The sequence below is a fragment of the Peromyscus eremicus genome, chromosome 1, assembly GCF_949786415.1.
Source record: "Peromyscus eremicus chromosome 1, PerEre_H2_v1, whole genome shotgun sequence".
In the NCBI taxonomy this organism is placed as follows: domain Eukaryota; kingdom Metazoa; phylum Chordata; class Mammalia; order Rodentia; family Cricetidae; genus Peromyscus; species Peromyscus eremicus.
Genome location: NC_081416.1, coordinates 29591694 through 29612119, shown reverse-complemented (window position 1 = coordinate 29612119; position 20426 = coordinate 29591694). Strand labels below are relative to the sequence as shown.

At 44.0% G+C, this 20426-nt stretch overlaps 1 protein-coding gene across 1 annotated transcript in view; it reads left to right on the top strand.

Annotated features, from left to right (window-relative positions):
- The first annotated feature begins 6345 nt into the window (after positions 1-6345).
- The window catches only part of Papss2 (3'-phosphoadenosine 5'-phosphosulfate synthase 2), a 72476-nt gene continuing 58395 nt past the window's right edge, over positions 6346-20426 (top strand). Inside the window, exon 1 of the mRNA XM_059258944.1 lies at positions 6346-6486. Within this exon, the coding sequence (XP_059114927.1) occupies positions 6460-6486 (27 nt within the window). The 5' untranslated portion in view covers positions 6346-6459. The remainder of the gene's footprint in view (positions 6487-20426) is intronic.

Here is a 20426-nt window from a genome sequence, read left to right as displayed (position 1 = left end):
CGAGGGTAGTTCTTGGTCAGCCTCACTTGTGTAACTTGGGAACTTGCTGGAAATGTAGATCCATTCTCCTCCTCTCCACCTGCTGGATGAGAACCCTGGGCAGTCAGTGGTTGGGGAGGAGCAGGGTCCCGCAGTTTACCAAGCCCTCTTTGTGAGGACCCAGACTAACTCCCAGGAACCAATAATTCTCTAAAAGAAAAATTTTAAAGTGCTGATACTCCATCCTTTTTTATTTAATTAGGTGCACCGTTCCCTGGATTAGTGGTTCTCAACCTTCCTACTGCTGTGACCCTTTACTGCAGTTCCTCATGTTGTGGTTATCACCAGCCATACAATTACTTTGTTGCTACTTCATACCTGTATTTTGCTACCGTTGTGAATCGTAATGTAAATATCTGATATGCAGGATATCTGATCTATAACCCCTAAAGTGGTCATGATCTACAGGTTGAGAACCACTGCCCTAGATGATCATAGTATACACAAAATTTGAGAGCCCATGGGTCTTTGAAGAACTTCCCCAATCCAGGGCAAATAAGTCTGTCTCTAAACTAAAAGTGCATAGAGAAAGTATGTGTGTTTTGATGAGGACAACACAGGATTCTGAAACTAGTCGGATTTTAAGGTTTATGCAAATTTATGTTTAGTGACACTGATAACGGTTTTGACCACTATTTATGTTTCTGTTAGGCAATTTTTTGTTATGAAATGGTCTTGTTGTATACCCAGACTGTTCTCAAATTCAAGATTCTCCTGCCTCTCAAGTGCTAGGATTTCAGGCAATAGTATCCAATCTTTAAGAGAACAAGGATATCTCTATGACTATAGTTGTTGTATTTTTAATATTCATTGATAGAAATATTTCATGAAGACCAAGAAATGAATTTGATAACATTTTAAGTGACTATGAGTTCTTCTTCCATAGCACCTAAAAGCATTTAAATAATATTAGTGTATATGTAGAACTATATTTTTTTCAGAAAATATGTAGGATTTATATAATTTTTATAATGCTTTCAGGAGCCTGAATGCCTATGAGGTGTGGATCATTATGAATTTTATTTGTGTATCAAAGTGAGATAGTGCTTGTCATGTTGGTGAAAGCCCACAGACTTAGCACTTGTGAGATATAGGCAGGAAGATTGGGAGTTCAAGGCCAGCTTTGGCTCACAGTGTGATTGAGGCCAGCCTGACGGACATTCTATCCTTCCATCATGCAAGACAAATTTCTTTTTTTACACTTTAATTTCTTCAAAAGCCATGTTTTGACCTATCTGCTCAATTTTAGTCTAAATAGTACTCCTTTCCCCCTCCTTTTTCCTTTCTTCCTTTAAATTATGATTACTAAAAATTTACATTTAACACATTATTTAAAAAAACCAATAGTTAGTTGAATGATTTAATAACTTAAGTTGAGTTGGATATTTTCCCAATCATTTAAATTTCTAAGTATCATGAATTCAGTGTCATGCCACTTTGCTAAACATCTTTTCAAAGAATCTGTTTAAAGCTGAGAAATTCAGTCACTGAATGAGCTGAAGTCATTGGTTTACCTGACATCAGACAAACGCAGCTGTCGTTTTCACTGAACTTTCTTGAAACTTGAAATTTCTACAATGACCTGTTTGTATATTATGTAGCTTGTGATCATACTAAAAAGTGTACTTGTTTTGTTTTGTTTTACATTGTGTATGTGTGTGTTTGTGCGCGCGTGCACGCATGTGCACTCAACCCTATATATATGTAAAGACCAAAGGACAACTTGGAGTAGTTGATTCTAGCCTCCACCATATGGGCTCTGGGGATCGAACTGTGGCTTGCTTTGCATCAATTGCCTTTACCCACTCAGCCATCTCTATAAATTAATACAAAGACTACACAATACCTTTGGACTGGATTCCACCTGAGAAATGGAAGAAGAACATTCCTTTTGCCTGGTTTATATATACTACTTTCCCTTGAGGCAGCTGTTGAGTGGCGGGGTCTGTTATTGGTGTACCACATCTAGTTTTTCTCTGTAGATTGTGCTGAATACCTGTAGTGACAGGCTGGGTTTCTTCAGAAAGGAGGCCCGGGAACATGAGGACAGGAAATGAACATATCGCACAGCCCAAGGCAGCCTCAGCTGCCAGTCAGTAGGTGGCATGTCACCCCTATTACAGCCTCCTTGTACCCTTGGAAACTCAGATCAAATACGAATGTTTTCAAAGTCTACAGCCATTGCCCTGGTTTTTAGGTTTTTGCTCTTGCACTTCCTATGTTCCTCCAAATATCCATTTATTCCCATCTCTGTGCCCCAGGTAGGTCTTAAACTTTCCATCTCCCCGCTTCAGTCTCTCAAGTAGCTGGAAGTACAAGCCTGTGGCACCAGAACCAACTAGACCAGCTCTTAAGACATTTTCCTAGGCGCTGGAGAGATGGCTAGCAGTTAAAATGTAAGTGGCCCAAAGTTCAGACTCCCCTGAGACCCAGGGAAATAATGGTTGGGCATAGTGGTCTACCTGTAATTCCAATTTTGGTGTGCAGGAATGGATTCCCAGAGCAGGGTGGCTATCAAGGCTAGCTGAATTCGTGAGTTCTGCGTCTGGTTGAGAAGCTCTAATTTAAAGAATAAGGTAGAAGAGCAGTGGAGAAAGATTCTCTGTGTTAACCTTGAGCCTCCGCATGCATGTGTGCACACATGAAACATGCATACACACCACATGCACATATCCACATATCGTGAGAAGAAGAAAAAAGACATTTCCTTGGAGACACACACACACATACACACACACACACACACACACACACACACACACACACACACACACACACACACACTTCCCTCACCAGACTTTGGATACCTTAGTAAATTCTCACTGTTGCACCTCAGAAGTGTCCCACAATTCCACTGAAGACCTGACACACAGCTAACACACTCTGATGGGCATGATGGGGAAACACACAAATCCATGTTGCTGCCTGATTGGAACAGCGTGTTCTCTATTCCAACCTTCTCTCTTCTTCTGTTTCATCTTCTAAAATCAGCAGTGCAGAGCTTTGTAATCTGCTGAACGTACCATATGATTTCATGCATCTCTCTGCCTTTAATTTTTAAAATTTTCATACCACCCACTTTGGAGAAGGGAGGGCTCACACAGCCCTACCAGTTCTTAAAGTCCCGGGTCATTTTTCCTTGGAGTTTCCCCAAGGAAACCTTGGCAATCTGTCTCTACTGTCCTTCCTTTGTGTTTCCACAGGACCAGCCAACAGACAAATACAAGGTGAAGAAATGTTGCTATCTCTTGAAGGGAAGAAGACTGTTGTTGCCTCTCAGATGGATTTGCAAATGCTCTTATTTTTTTAAAGGATTTTTATTAGCATTATTAGTATTATTTCACTTGTGCGTATGTGGTGGGGGCTGTCAATGAGGTGACAGGAGAGGAGAGGAGTCACCTGTAGATCCATGTTTTCAGGAACAAATGCTCTTAATTAGAAGCTCCAGTTTACAAAACTCCAAATTGGAAATTATTGTAAATATTTAATGGGGGTAGGATGTAAACAGCCATCAGGAGACCCCACACCATGACAGAAGCCCATAGCCTTCCAAAGTAGTTTTGACAAGTCTGTGCTTTAAGTCAAAGAACAACAGATAAGGCTTGCCTTTATCACTTTTAGCCTGTTCCAAACATGTGTTAGCTGAAGTGACCAGAGAGGATCCATTTCTTTCAATGGATTATAAGCATCTTGCCCGGCTGTTGCCTGCTCCTGGGAAGCCTGTTCAGAAGCCACAGGACAGGACTACTTTATGAATGGAATGCTACCTATGTTTGTAAGAGGAGTTTCAACAATTCAGTTTTTCCCCAACACTAATGCATTACAGCCACTAGGGGGCAACACAGTTGAATTCCTTTGTCATGACCACGCATGGGTGGTGCCTCCTTGTTAGATCCTCAACTAAAATGCGTTGAGTACCCCTAAAATATGTTGAGGAGCCTGTGACATAAATACTCACCAACTGGAATTCTTTGTGTTTCCCCTGGTGGTTTGGAGGAGTTGACTGATTCCAACGTTTCCAAACAATAACAGGATCAGCTAGCCAGCGCCATCTTTTTAGGTTACTCAAGCCTTACCAGTTTCTAGAGAGAAAAGAAAATGGGCAAACTGGGGCCCTCCAGTGGGTGAATGTCGTGGGTGGTTATCGAGAACTGTAAATCAGAACACAGTCTTGGAGAGGATGTTAGCACGGGAGCTGTGAAAATGTGCTCATCTGCCAGACAATCGGATGCAAACCTTCCGCAGAGAGTCTCTCCAGAGCATTGACTGTAACTTAAGCTCTGGCTACCTTTGTTTTTTCAACAGAACTGCTGTCTTATAGCAGTAAAAAAGGAGTGAGATGAAAAGGGATTCAAGGCCTTGCCTTAAAGACAGACTTTGGAAAGTAAGTGTCTTTCTTTCTTTCTTTTTTTAAGTAAGCTGCCATGCTAAATTTGGACTAACCCAGTAATCTATGACCTTAAAGGGTCATACTCACCTGGCCTGAACCCAAGGGAGCTGAGACCCCCAATACTTCATCTTCTGAAGATTAACAAAATGTATGTTCAAAAGCAGTACTTGAAAATTAACTGACTCTTCAGGGGAAAACTTAGGTTATCATGGGGTGTCAAAATGGTTGCCCTAGCCATCTTAGTGACTTAGGTGTCAGATCATCTGGGGAGTCCTGGATTTGAGTCCCAACCCTGCTCCTAACTAGGGATCAAAGTCAGTTATTTCCTTTTTCTGAGCCTCAGATGTACACTGCTAGAGATAAAAAATTAGGTAAATGATCTCATACATCTAGGACAACGAAGACTTCTTTTCCAGGAAGTAGCCTTAAGGATTTACGCCTAACTTCCATCTTAGTCTGAAGAACTCAGTTAGAAATTTTCTTTATGAAATAGGAAACACACATACACACAACTGTCACACAAATTGCATGATTTCTCAGTCTGCACTTTATTTACCTTCTCTTAGGGCAAGACTAACAAGATCCAAGCAAGATACAGTTCAATCTGATATAAAAGGATTTTCTCCAATGGAATACCGGCAGGCTGTTGCTGTTTAAACCTCATATATAATAAATTAATATCTGCTACCTTGTGTATAGAACAGGAACTCAAGCCCAAGTGTCTGTCACTTGCAATTTCCTCAAAATGAATAAAGAATGAGTAGACCGACCCCTCCAGACTATGGACACGCAGGCTGCCTTTAAAGTATGACCCTTGGTCTGTTGTTCTTTGCCATTTTCCCGTGCAGAAGGGACGCCAGTAAATAACTCTTTAGACATAAAGAAAACGGAACATCTTTTAGAAGTAAATTAGATGTGAAAGAAAAATTGCATCCCTCACCTCTGGAGAAAACTTCTCCAGCCCTTTCACAGAAGGTGGGGTTGGAGAAGCACGGACCCTGTGGGCCTTCTTGATTCCTCTGAGGGAGCTAGCTGTTCTACAGGCCTTTTTGTGTCCTCAGGCAGGGAGTCAGGGTACAGGAAAACCCAGCGTCTGATGTCTCCGAATTACTCGTCCCTGACACCTGGGTCCTTCCAGAGAGTGGCATCTCACCAAACCTAAAAGCCACAATCCTCCTCAACTGGTATGGCTTCCTCCTCCGGGCCCATCCCACCGACAGAAGTGCTACTTGTAGGGAAATGTTTGGAATGAACATCAACGTGTCAGGTCTCCCATTGCCCAGCATCCGCGTCAGGCACTGCAGTCTTGACTTTTTAGCAACATGTAAGTCTTCTGATCGGTCTGTGCCCTGACCACGATGCCAGGCGCAAAGTGCAGTTAAATTCACAAACTTTGGGTTTTCTATTCTTTTTGCTGTAATGATGCTGGAGGGTCACACTTCGCACTAACAGGCCAGGTTTGAATCCCCTCTCATAATATAATCTGGAGGAAACCCTAAATATCTCAAAGACCCCATTTGCCAAACGGAGAGAAAGGCCAGGCCACGATGCTAGCACACGAGGAATGAGGCAGGGTTCATGGGAGTGCAGAGTAAGCATCCATAGGTTTAAATACAGCGTAGGCTCTCGGTGCTCTGAGGTCCACATCATCAAGCCTGGTGGCCTCAAATGTGCTTGCCCTTAAACTCAGTACACTCTAGGGTCCCGGAGATTCTTGTGGGATGCGAGATGGGGTGAGCTGTGAAGGATGCTCCCTCCCGGGGTCGAGAGCTTGTCCTAGACCTGAGCTGGCGGGACGCCAACGAGGAACCCGCCCTGGCGGCTGCCGGGTCCCCGGGGCTGGGCGCTGCTGGCGGAGCCGACGGGGCGGAGAGGAGCGCGGCGGGAGGAGGAGTAGGAGAAGGGGGCCGGTCAAGGGAAGTGCGACGTGTCTGAGGAGCCTTTTTATACCTCCTTCCCTGGAGCCCGGCAGCCACCGCCGCCATCCGCGTCCCTGCGCCCTGGACCCGGGCTCCGCCAACAGCCGCAGCATGTCGGGGGTCAAGAAGCAGAAGACGGTAGGCTGCCAGCCGCCTGCCTGGCCGTCCCCTCCGGCCCGGCCGACCCGCAGTGGGTCCCGCCCTCCCCGGGAGGCTCTGGCGCGGGACTCGGTGCCGGGAGGGAAGACACGGGTGCCCGGTGACACGCAGGGACATGGGGCTAAGTCCGCGTTCCCCTCCCCGGGCCACGCTCGGGGAGCCCCTCGCTGCCCGGTACCTCTTGGGAGATCTCCAATCCCTGGGGGTCCTGCCGGCCAGAGCCCTCCTGAGCTTTCGAAGTGGGTCCCAACCAGAAAACAGGACCCGATAGGAAAGTCCCTCTTCCTGCAGGCTCCGTCCACCCTCCCGGTCTCCCACAGGACCTCCGCGAGCGCAGTGGGTGGTGGGCTGAGCGTCTGCCGGGTCTGATCGCTGGCCACACGTCAGCGTCAGCGACAGCCACCGAGGTGCTTCGAACCTTGGGACCCTTCTTGGAGTGGACTTTAATGACAGAGTTTCACAGAACTGCAATTATCTGGGCTAATTGGAGGATTTCATACCGGCAGGCTTTAACCCTCCAGCGTGATTCTCTCCCTATTGGCACGCGGTGGGGGTGGGGGAGCTCCGTTTGATAAGTAAGCTAAGGGGAGGGTTTCCAGAGGCTGCCGTTTTCTCCACAGCGAGTCTGGGCAGTCCCCCTTTCAATGGGAAAGATGAAGGTATATTTAAGTTTCTTTCCCCACAACAACTCTGGCTCTTATAAAATTTGCATTCTTAAAAATGACATTATATCCCAATAAAAGTGGAGGGAAAACAGTAGTAATCATAGGCTCTGCGTTAGAAGGAAGCTCACAGACAGTATTTGGGTCACCTCAGATGTGGTCTACAAGCCTTAAATAAAATCCCACCCAGCTAACCAGCTGCTGAACACTGGCCCCAAACCACCACCATTGAGTGTCTCAAATGATTGTGGCGGTGAGTAAATGGGAAGACCTCTCAAATAATTAAACATATTCTTGGCACATAGTAGGTGCTCAATAAATGTTTGTTATCATATGCTACTTATTAGTGTACTTTGAGGAATACAGTGTTGCTGAGGGCTGGAAAAGCCACAAGGAAAGAGTGGAGGAGTCGTTCTGGAACTGGAGGTGTGACAATCGGAAAATATGGATACCCTGTGTCCTGCGGGGGGGGGGGGGGGCGCTCTTGATCAGCAGAAGTGTCCAGGAGGAAGGTAGTGTCACTATGTGATGGGACAACACTTTTAGTCCAGCTGCCTCTGATGGGTAATTTCAAAGAAGAGGGACCCTCAGTAACATATGTAATAAGTTTTATGACTATCACTTGTACTCCTATATCATTTGATCAAGGTCTGTTAGGTGTTAGGTGGTGTTTTCTACTGTAGCCACCATTTTTTTAATGTTGGTAGCATTTTAGTCTCACCTCCTCACTTGCATCAAGAACTTCCATTTCCTAGGAGGAACTTTGTCAAGCATCAGTCAGAAAGTGAACTCTCCTTTTCATGCCTCCAGTTAGAGGGAGTCTGTGAAGTACAGGGCAGAGGGCAGGGCCTTAAAGGTCCATCCCAGAGGCTCCAGTTACCAGTGAGGAATCTGAGAACCAGAGTTTGGTTTTTGTGTTTACAAAATTTGAAACTTTTAGTTTATTTTCTGCTGTTGTGTTTCTTCTTCTTCTTCTTCTTCTTCTTCTTCTTCTTCTTCTTCTTCTTCTTCTTCTTCTTCTCCTCCTCCTCCTCCTCCTCCTCCTCCTCCTCCTCCTCCTCCTCTTCTTTCTTCTTCCTTCTTCATTCTGGGGCAGTGATCACTTAATACCCTAAGAGCAGAACTTCCCAACTTTTCCTTAGCCTAACAATTATTTTCCAACAACCATCCCAAGTTCCCAAAGGGCCGGGGACTTATTGTTAGTCCTTTAACAGGCTGGCTGTGAGTGCATGTAAAATCACTCAAACTGTCAGTATTAACTCAAAATGGGTTTTGACACCTTACAGAACAAAATAAACTTTTCCACACACGTGACCTCTGAACTCATAAGTCCCAGAAGGCAGCCTAGGTAAGGGCTTTCCTTCTTGAACTTGAAGAGACCTTTATGTTGCCTTCTGCCTGGTCAGTAGAGGACAGTCGGTTCATATAGCAGCCACCCCAATAACTTCAGGTGCTTGTGGGGCCCCTTCTGTGTGCCTGATGGTGGTGAGTGTGGAAACCTGGGTGGAAGGCATGGGCTGATGACTAGTAAGGTTGTAACAACATAACCTGAATATTGCATTAGCACATTTTTTGTCAACAGCAAAATTTCTTTTCCTTAGGTTTCTACTTACTTGCTGACTTTTACATTACACCATTCTAAGATCAGTAAATGGTAAAGACTAAATGAAAGATTGCATGAAGATGATTCATAAGTTCTAGAAAAGAAATCAATGTTCTTTTAATAAAGGAAAGTGGTACACCCCTTCTGTGTTAGCCATCTTTACCCTGGAGAACCAAGAAGCGCGGTCAGTCACATCTCTCTTCCACCCTTGACCTAACTCTAGTCATGGCTAACCTCCAGCCCTATCCCCTATGTACACAGATACCTGAGGAAGGAAAGGCAGGCTGTCTGAGAGGCCAGCAAAGAAGGGAAAGCAAACCTGGGTCTCTCTTCTTGCACTATTCCCTGAGTTGGCATTTTTCAAGACCCAGAGATTACGTTACGATGTTCTGGACACAGCCAACTAAAAATTACGACTGCGCTATTACAATGTTTTCTAAAGGGTAAAACAAGTTGGTTTTGGGAATGCTTGGAAGGGACACTAAAACCCTGTGGGCTCTCGGTGGCTCTAGCAATGATCACATTTTCATTATTCTAAAAGTGGTGCTTTATTTTCTTGGAAGTAGCTACTTTTAAAACCAGTTGAAGACATTGCCTAAGTCAAGACATGAATGTGTAGAAGAAGCATCTCTGGGTGGAGGGAATGGCTGGTCCTTGCTAGAGCTGTGTGCTCCAATGCACTAGGCTTCCTCTGATCCCCACAGCACCCTTCACCTTGGAAAGTTACTGAGCCTCATCCTCAGGAGAGGAGAAATGTGGGCAGAGCATGGTTTAACTTCAGGTCTGTTGAACCGGTAAAACTAATACTCAACGCTCCTCTGCACCTGCTTGGGGAAGTGACCTTCTCGACTATTGTCTTCTCATGTGTAAAATGGGATAAGAGCGACTTAATTATTCTTACCATTTGAGACTCTGTCTTATTGTGTAGCCCAGGCTGGTCTCAAACTCACAATCCTGTGGGCTCCACTTCCTGAATGCTGGGATTATAGGCCTGTGCCACCTTCGTGACTGACTCCTATCTTTATTATTGTTACACTGTACTGTTGTCGTTTGGCATAACTAAGAAAGCATGGATTACAGGAGGCTGAGTAAATGACAACTGCTAGAATGTTTAATAAGAGAAAACAAATGCAGAATTACGGAGGCGACAGTTTGAATACTCCCCGTGAAAAACTGGGTAGACAAACACACCTCAGTAATCCAAATTTGTACTACTGATACTTTTGCAAGCACATTGGTGAAGACAAGCAGTCCACGTATAACTAAATATTGGTCTAACTTTCCTCCACCCTTCCTATGCCTTTGACTATTTCCAGATGTACCTTAAAAATCAATGTTTTCCAGTTCATGCTATGCTTCCCCATAATAGGTCACCTGTTTGGGCCTCCACAAAGTTAGAGATATTTACCCTTGAGGTTTATGTCTCTGAGATGGCTATCTTTGTCTTTTATCACCTTCCTGCTAATATGCGTGGTTTTCTTCAGGAATAATTAGGCTTAGCTCAACCATGGAACCTTCAGGGAATGAGATTCGGAGAAAGGAATCAGTGATGTCAACTTCAGTCCTGAGAGACTGCTGCGTATTTCAAAATCTGCTATTAAACAGTGAGGGCACTCCTTAGACTGTGATCGGAACCCTTTAGAGACCCCAGAAAGGAAAGGTAAATAAGCTTCAATAGGATGGCAGGGCAGCAGACACTGAGTGCTGGGGCCACTTGTTCAGGTGACAGCAGAAAGAACATGTGTGCTCAGCACCTGCAATACTGCCTGGCCCAGAGCAAGTGCTCAAGACGTGCAGAATGAATGACTGGACTCACAGCTACAGAGTTCATCAGGGCCTCAACTTAAAATGTGCGTTTTTAGCAGATGCCATACTTGACCCTCTTAGTTCTTGTGTGTTTGCTTATTTCTGACTAGGGATTTGTCATTATTGTCCCCTAAGAATTATTTACCGGGATACTTTGAGGCTGAGTGGCCTTTTCCAGGAAGGCCTTGATTTTTATCCTGGCTTCACTCCAGGTTTGCGATCCTTAGGACATAACCTCACTCTGTTTTAAGTACCACCCAAGTGGTATGAATTTGAGTTTGTCCCTAAAACGTACCGTGTGGATGCAGCCTTTTCAGGAAGTTCCACCCACCCTCACCCGCCCTTCATACACCAGGACCACGGTCCTCAGAAGGCTATAAGGTGGCCCTTATTTTCAGGGCCCTGCACAATCGGAAAAGGGTCGCGTGCGTGTGTTCTCCACTTTGATTTCTGTTCTATTTCTACTAATGAGGCTGCTGCAATCAGTGCAAATATGTTCCTGTCAGCAAATATGCCCCATAAGGAAAAAAGTGCCCACACACTTGCTCTTTGGGTTTCCATTTTGTTCCAAATTTCAGCCCGTTTCTTTCCATCCATAGCTATATGCTGTTTTTTAATTAGAGTGTTTTACACTATAATAAGCGCTTTTAGTTATTATCTGTAGAAGGCTAATGAATGAAAACATTACAAAGGAAAGGAAACATGAAAGGAACATGGTTGCTCCTAGGCATGATGGAGGAGAATTGTAGATATATGGGAGAGTGTAGTCAGAGGCAGGGACATTTGGGAGAGTCCAGAGTGAACATGACCAGACTGAACTGGGCCATATGAGGAGGGGTGAGAGGGGAGAGAGAGGCAAACCAGGGCAGCCAGGAGGCCCAAGGGTACAAAAAGAGTGGGTAACCAAAATGGTTGGGTTACATAGGGAAGAGCAGCCCCTCGGCTGGAGAGTTGGGGAGGTGAGTGGCAGCCAGGAGGGCCCGGTTACAGGTAGGGACTGAGGGATGCAGGAAGAACCTGGCAAGTCAGCATCTCCTTTGACATGTTGAATAGGCACCTCAGCCATCTGTCCCAGGTTTGAAACCTGACAGCTAACTCATCCCTGCTGGAGACCCAAGCCCCTGCCTCTTCTCAGCTCCTATGATCACTAACACGTCATGTCCTGCATGAATCTGACCATACCTGTGAACAAACAAAAGATTGATTTTATTTTTATTTCTTTGTATATGAGTGCCCCTGTGTGAGCATATGCCACATGGATGTGCAGTCCAGAAAAGAATGTCAAGGTCCCTGGAACTGGAGTTACAGGCAGTGGTGAGCTTCATGATGTGAGTATTGGGAACCAACCTCTGGTCCTCTGCAAGAGCAGCAAGTACTCTTAACCAATGAGTCATCTTTCCAGCACCTCTGTGTCATTCTTAAAAGGGAGTGCTCCATGACCAAGAGAACTTGAGTCAGCTACATAGTCAGAAATAGGAAACTGAATTCTCTTTCCTCCTGGAGGTAGGGGCTGCCCATCTAGTCTTGGTGGTCTTTATCCTTAGAGATGAGGATGCCCTGACATACCCTCTGTGTTGATCTGTTTCTCATCTGAGAAAGGCCCCTTCAGCTTCAACACCTCTCCTCTTCAAGCCTGTAACACCGTTGTCCGGTTCTGGTGCAGCCCCGGGACTCGGGAAAAACAGGTGGAGCTGGCTAAGTTCCTTGACATTTCCACACTGTGCTCAGGAGTGCAGGTGACAGTTTCTGCTCCGTTGGGGCCATGCTGGGACTTTGAGGAGCACTAGGGACTGCTGAGGTTCATCTAGGGCTCTTCCCTGTGAGATCAGAAACACAGCAATGCCCTAACCCTTCAGCATCCGTGAAGCTCCATGGTCTCCCTCTCTGCTTAGCCTGGCAGAGGAGCCCAGCTCTGCTCCCTCCCTGAGGCACCTGGTCCTCAAGCGCCCCTTGCCTCTCTCCTAATAATGATTAAACAAAACCTTCCCAGAAGGCTGCCTGGTTTGTCATAAGCCTGGGTCTTGTTACAAATTTGCTTATTGGTGAAATTATTAGGGCCACTCCACGTAGTTAAAAGGGAGGTTTATTTCACTTTACAAGTGAAGGGATAGGTTTCAGGGTCTGGGAAAGGTGTGGCACAGTCCAGCGGTGTTCTCTGGAGAACTCTCCTTGGTCTACCTCAGCGTCCAGGGTCCAGGAACCAAGAGAGACAGCACTTCCGGATCTCGGGTCTTCAGGGTCCTCCCTTGGCCCTGCCCTGTAGGCGGGACAGTTACCGAAGCCTCAATGGGGCTTGGAACTTCCAGGTCAAAGCTGGAATGGCTACCCACTACATTTGCTCTTCCTTCATAATCTTGCTTCATAATCACTATTTTCCCCAATTTGGGATAAATAGGTACCCAATACAAAAGTTTCTTCTCTTTCCCTGCAAAAGTGCAGGATATGTAGCCTGGAGTATGTAGTGTGTCCTGGTGGCTGGGGCAACTCTTCCTGTGTTTTTAAGTTTACTGCTGAAGTTGGTTTCCAATAATCAGCATCGTGAAAGTGCAACCATAGTCTAAACATAACAAACTCAATCTGTCTAGTACAAATATTAATGTTGGTAATAAAAATATATAGCCTGTGGTCTGCTATAAAACACTCCTAAAACAGTTATCTAATTGTCTTCTATAAAATGCTGCTTCATTCATAATGTTAATTTTTATGCGGGATTAACACTAGCTTTAACTAACTAGTTAATATCTGATTTACATATTTCATTATTAATATTTTGATTTTGCCAGCCATGTTGGTGCACACTTTTAATCCCAGCACTATGGAGGTGGAGGCAGAGGCAGGTAGATTGCTGTGAGTTTAAGGCCAGCATGATCGACATAGTTAGTTCCAACCCAGCCAGGGCTACACAGTAAGACTCTGTCAAAAAAAAAACAAAACAACTTTTTATCAACCAAGCAACTATATACAGCATAATAACACTACAAATACTTTTCTTTAATCTGTATCTAATATATTCTTTTTAAACTATGCCCCACCTGTCTTGTTTATCAATCAGTGTTAATGTATGGACAATTTATGCCTTCACAGTTTCCAACTAACAACTTAAGATGTTAGTGACGGGGCTGGAGATGTAGTGGCTCAGCTGTTAGAAATACTTGCTGCTCTTCCAGAAGACCCAGTTTCAGTTCCCAGCACCTACGTCAGGTGCCTCACAACAGCCTGTAACTTCAGCTCCATGGCACCCAATGCCTTCTGCTCCATGGACAACTATGCTCATGTCACATATACACACACACACACACACACACACACACACACACACACACACACACATCAAAATAATATTTTTTAAAAAGAGAGAAAAATAGTTATTTTTCTTTATTTTCATATGGTATCTAGCTTTTGAAAACCTGAATAGCCTTTTAAGTTCCCTGCTGAAGAGTCCTCTGTATATGGATCCCCCTCTTCTCCCAAGGTCTATATCCTGTCCTTTTAAGTTCCTGTCAAGGTCCTCATTTATGTACTTGTCTGCTGACTAAGCAAATATGTATTGAATGACTAAGCCAAGCACTCCACTTGCCACAGTTGAGTCTGGCTACTGAGGCTCTACAATCCTTCTTTATAGACTTTAGTCCATTCAAACGGCTTAAGTCTACTTTAAACACAGCATTTCCTTTTTTTCTAAATGAGGTGCCTGAACCCTACCCACCCACAATCTTTATGTCCTATAAGCCTTCTGCCTCATGAGTCTTGCAGTGGCCTTGAACCAAAAGCAATAAAATTTCCAACTGACTTTCTTTATATATTTAACCCTTTCTTCTACTAAGTTAACTTTAACATGTGTGACATTGAGGGTTGATTCCACTGCCTTGTGCAGGGTAAGGAAACAAAAATTCCGCTACTGAGCTTTATCACCAACTCTCTTTTCTCATCTTTTGAGACAGAAGCTCACTAATCTGCTCAGACTGTGCTTCTAAAAAAAAAAACTTAAGCTATTTCTACTCTAAGTGTGTGTGTGTGTGTGTGTGTGTGTGTGTGTGTGTGTGTGTTTAAGAAATAGTAATTGCAGAAAATCAAGAACCCACCCCTCTAATGCCTTGTACTACAGCTAATAAACAGCAATGGAAAGCTTTGTTGGGTCCTGGAGCCATCTTGGTGACACCCCTGTTAGACTGCCATCCTGACTCCACAGTATATACCTAGCACTTTTCTTTCTATCGTATGTCCTTTGAAAATGGCCCAACCCTTTCCCTGCAACTTGACTTCTATTCCCCAAGAAATTTTTTTTTATAAATAACGATTACCTCCTAATTGGTTTATCAGTCAGTGAGTCACACCACAGTCCCAACTCAAGCTTAGCACTTCATTCTAATCTTCTGGAGATAGAAACACAGACTTAAGAGCAGTTTTTGAAAGATGTAGTTTGGCAATTCCAAAATATTCCAGCCAGTTTGTCTTTAGAAAAGTGTTTTCACTCTTCCTTGAACCCTCCCAAGCCATTGAGTTGCGTTTGTGTGTGTGTGTGTGTGTGTGTGTGTGTGTGTGTGTGTGTGTGTGTTTAATCTAAAAACAAATGCTCTTGGGGCTGGCGGTGAAATTCAGTCGCTAGAGTGCTTGCTAAGCATTTGGAAACCCTCCTTTAGGCCCTGGTCAGTGCTGCAAAACGGGGCTTGGTGCTAAAAAGCTTGCAATCACAGCTCTCAGGAGTGGAGGCAGGAGGACTGAAAGCTCAAGGTCAGCCTCAGCATGAGGCCAGCCTGGGATACTTGGGACCCTCTCAGAGACGGAAGGAGGGGGATGGATGGAGGGAGAGAGAATTGCCTCATGGGCGATACAGATAAAATCATACTAGGCAAAAGCTGAACTGGGTTCAGTTACGTGCTCAAACCTCAGAGGAGTTTTATCTGTTCATCCATCCACGGCTGTTGTTTCCCAAGTCCATGAAGCATCAGGAAGTTGATGGCCGTGGTCACAAGGCCCCTGAGCACATCTGCTTAACTCACTGAATCCCCGAGGAGTATTTTCCCCCTCATTTGTATCAGTAATTACAGCTCTCAGTCCATTGGGTCCCTATTACCACAGTGTTTTGAGTGGTTACTGAAAATAAGAAAAACATTCGTATTCATCCCTGGATTTAAATGAGCCATGCAAATAAAACCTGGCTGGTAAAGTCCTAACCGTGGAATCTGCATGTTTATCTGGAGTTTCACTGTTTAGAACATGTTTTATTACAATACAAAAATTCTCCTCTGCTGTGATCTATTTTTTTTTTTTTTTTTTTTTTTTTGAGACAGGGTTTCTCTGTGTAGCTTTGCGCCTTTCCTGGATCTCACTTGGTAGCCCAGGCAGGCCTCGAACTCACAGAGATCCGCCTGCCTCTGCCTCCCAAGTGCTGGGATTAAAGGCGTGCGCCACCACCGCCCGGCCTATTTTTTTTTTAACCAGTGTTTACTGAGTACTTATTTACCTGGCGTGAATACTGGGGTATCCTACACATTAGCTCGTTCAGTCCTTACCAAGTCACCAGCGAGTGTATGACCAACAGTCTGGAGGGACCTTACTCAGCTGAAGTGAGACTTTAAGAGTCACTCACAGAAACAGCTAAAAGCTTGCTGGCTTCTCCCTAATTAAGTTGTTGATGTCACAGAGGGAGTGAGGCTTAATGCCAAGTAGCAAGCCCAGTTGGCTCAGATAACTCATGATATGTTACCACTTCATTTGAACAATTATTTGGCAGCCCGCTAGCACTAATATCTCAAGACAATAATAATGAATTCAAATTAGAGGCATTCCTCAGCATTTAAAAAAAGAAGAGTAAATGGCATAAATGAGTGGATATATTCTGTTCCCACAATCAGACACATCTCCTGTCTCAGGGTGACAGAGTGAATACATTTTCCTTCACGGGCAGTAACTTTTATGGCTTAGCCTTACTACTTTGCTAGTATTCAGTGAATATGGACAGAATGGTTTGTTTCCATGAAAGCTGGCAATATGTGAGCCAAGTGTAATTTATAGATGATAAAAGGAAACTAGAAACTAGACCATCAATGGATTTTTTACAATAAAAATTTGACACACTGGAATGCAAAGCTTGAGAGTTCGGGCCACCAGATCTACTTCCGTTTCACTGGGAAACAGTGAAGTGTTGCTTGAAGTCATGGGGTTGTAAAAGGCATCTGATGTAATGTTTGCAAGAGAAATTTGGGGGAATCGCTTGCTTCTAGCATAGTATAGGGAAGTTAAGTGTTCTGTCAGCGCTGAATCGGTATCACAGGGCTGGGTGCTAAGAAGGTCTGGGTTCCCACCCCTTGGGAACCCACAGTGGGTTCACAGCCCACTGTGTCAGAGCCTGGAGTCCATGTATGTTGTGGAGGAGAGAAGTGGCTGGATATATCACGGGGAGTAAAACTGGAGTTTTTACAGGAGAAGAATTGTACTGTTTAAACAAAAGGGATAGTGGTCACTGTGTAAACATGGACTTTCACTGCCCGTGACTTCACAATGGAACATGAAAGTCTACCAGAAGGATGCATCATCTAGCCACATTAAATGAATGAGGAAACGTGGGTCCCCATACACACCTCTATTCATTCATATTTTTTTCTCAGTGTTGAAACAAAGTGCTGTGAGCATCCCTTGTGTTATTAATTCTTATTGATAATGTAAACTCCCTGGGGATTCAGAACGGCACACTGTAAATCTGATGGGGTTCACTAAGTGGGAGAAGAAAAGTAACAGGGCCTTTCCATAAAGTGCCCCAGCTCTTCCTCACCGTAATCTGTGGAGTACTTGGCCTTCTTCGATTCGTTTGCCCTGTTTTCAACAAGCCCAGTCCTCCCAGTTAATAAGATAAATGTAAAAGATATTATAATTGTGAGAATGGAGACTATTTGGTTATTTAAACACATGTTTTAATTTTGTCTTTGTGGATGCACATTAATGAAGTGAAGTAATTTAAAAGATGGGGTCACATTGAAAATTCTTTTCCTGAGGGACTGTTTGGAAAGCTGTATAAACTTTAGAAGATGTGGGTTCTAGCAAATGTCATTAATAGGCAATAAATGTTAGCTTGGATAGAGCCCTGTGGCTAGGTTTAGAAACAGTAGTCCTTGGACTCAAACCCAACTTTCACCTTAATAGTACAAGGCTTTATTGTTCTAGGAGTGAATGCATGTACTCAAGAGTAAGTGTACTTAGAAATAACTGCTGCAACTTACATGTAACTCTAGACCTTGCCTTGTTCATTATGTAAGTACTTCACAGTCGAGCATTCATGAGTTACAAGGTCCCAAAGGCCAACAAGCTCTAGGCCTGCTCTGGGATGTGCTAGGGGTTACATTGGCATTTCCCTGGCTCAGCAAAGAGTTTGAATCTTGTGTAGTTCCAGGAGCCCGTGACGTGTACACAGCCTGAATAATAGAACCAAGTGAAAAAAAAAAAAAAAACTTAAGAAAATACACAGAGGTAACACAGCACAGCCTGCAGCAGAAGAGCAGCAGGGTGAGTGCTGGGGGCCACTGTGACCCCCATGGAGTCCTCTGTGCAGAGGGAGTCACACATTTCAGGAGCCCCAATTAGATGTGTATTGTGTTTCCACGAGGGTAACTGTCACCTTGTATTGGAGTGGGGTTCCTCTGGGTATCTGATTCTTTATTTCACCATGCTTGTCAAGGCTTTATTCATGCAGTGCATTAGTTACCCCAGCAGCTCTCTATAAAGGGTTCACCGCGAGATCACTTGTCATAGACGAGGACACTAAAATAAAAAGATGAAGCAAACGGTCAGTTGACAGATAGTGGAGGAAACTTCAAGCCTACACTTCCTTTCAGACAGAGGGAAGCTGGAGATAGACATCTGAATGGCATTTCTAATGAAGGGCACTTCTTACCAGTATTTAAGTTCATTGTGAAGTGAACCATGAAATGGCCTTGTTTCCTTTAGAACACCCAGTGTTACAAACTGTTATGAACACGTGAATCGATTCACCTAATGGTGCGTATTTTTATGCGGATCAAATCCAGACCCTTGCTTCTTTTGGTAACCTAAGCATTGTGGCTGTATTTTTAGAAGGTTTAAGTTAAAATCAAAGAGGGACTTCCTACATGATTCACGGTGTATGAAACAAGTAAGAAATTAAAATGTCCATGTCTATAAATAAACCTCGTCGGTGCACAGGGTGCTCATTTTATGATGGCCACAGCTGCTCTCGAAGCAGTTGGTCATCGAATCTGTGATTCCTGCAAAGCTCAGGATATATGCTGTCGGAGACCTCGAGCAAAGTTTGCTACCTCCTGCTGTGGGCTGCTGGGGGTTCTGTGTTCAGTTCTGATGATGAGGCCTACAGACCATTAGTGCTCAGCTGGAGGCACCTGCCTTCAGAGAGCTGAGGGCAGAGCTGTGCTTTACCAGCCACGCAGAGGAGCTTGCTAGATTGCCATTGTTTTGTATTGTTTTTAAAAAAGATATATGCTACTTCAAAATTTTTTGTGAAACTTTTTCCTGTTTCCTACTAGTATTGTTGAGGTTCATTAATTTCAATAATCTCTTTGTAAAGATCCGTGGGGTTCTTTTTTTAAGTACATTTATTTTATTTAATTGTCATTTGTTTATGGGGGGCATGCAGTTCTTTGCCCTATGTGGGGGGTCAGAAGACAACTTGTAGTAGTTCACTCCTTCCACTGTGTCTGTTCTGGGACTCGAACTCAAGTCATTAGGCTTGATGAGGGTCACCTTTGACCACTGAGCCATCTTGCCAGCCCGTTTTACAAAGCACTATTTCTATAAAGATCCATGGGGGTGGGGTCGGTCTTAATTAAGAGGTTAATGTTTTACTGAATTCTGTGACTTCTAGATGCATGCCAGACTGCTGCCCAGAACTGTGGCTTACTTTACTTTTTTGTGTTTGTGAACTTTAGTGACACTTCGTTTTATATCCCTGGCTTGATTTTCTTTTCTTTTCCTCTTTTCTGATTTATGGACTTTGCTGTGCATTTTTAAGGAATTATGCAGAACACTAAAAGTGTACAAAACGAATAATAAATGCCTTTGAATTCTAGTTGAAGGGCTTTGCAGAGCCTTCCATTGCTGTCCTATTTCCAAGAATCCTTTGCTTTCTGGGTTTTATTTGGACCTACCCAGGGTTCTGTAGCCATGTGCAGGGTCAGAGACCAGTACATGGAGTCACTCAGCACTGATGGCTCCCTGACTGAGTCCCCCACCCTCCTGGAGGCTTTTCAAGAGGGCTCGTGACATAGGTCAGAGGTTCCTCACTAGACTCCAGAGAGTTCAGAGTTTCAAATTTAAAAGGGGAACCGGGTGTTTTATACCTTTAATTGAAATTCAACACATTGTAAGCAGAGACAACAAACTACAGCAATGTTGATAGTATTTATAGCCATGTTGCCAATAGAAACCATAGATGTTTGTACATCCCATCACTATATGCTGTTGCAGATACTACACCATATCTGAGCTCTTTATCACTACAGAGTTAAGACTGTTGCTATAGCTCTCTCTATAGACAGCTAGATCTCATCATTGAATGCTGATAAATAAGTATGTTTATTACCGGGCTAGAACTTAAAGTACTCTGATAATTGTAATTCAGTTTTTGTTTGTTGCAATCTTTTGTGCTTCATGCACTTAGAAACTTTTATTTTTCTAAGAAGTGGTCCTAGGCTAACAGAGATTTATTTTTCATTTTTTTATTTTAATTGGCAGGGTCTTATTTTATCTCCCAGGCTAGCTTCAAATCAATGAGACACACCTGCCTCAGCCCCCACCTCCCAATGCTAGATTACAGACACATGCCACCACTCCCAACTCCCAAAGGAATTCCTGATTCAAAA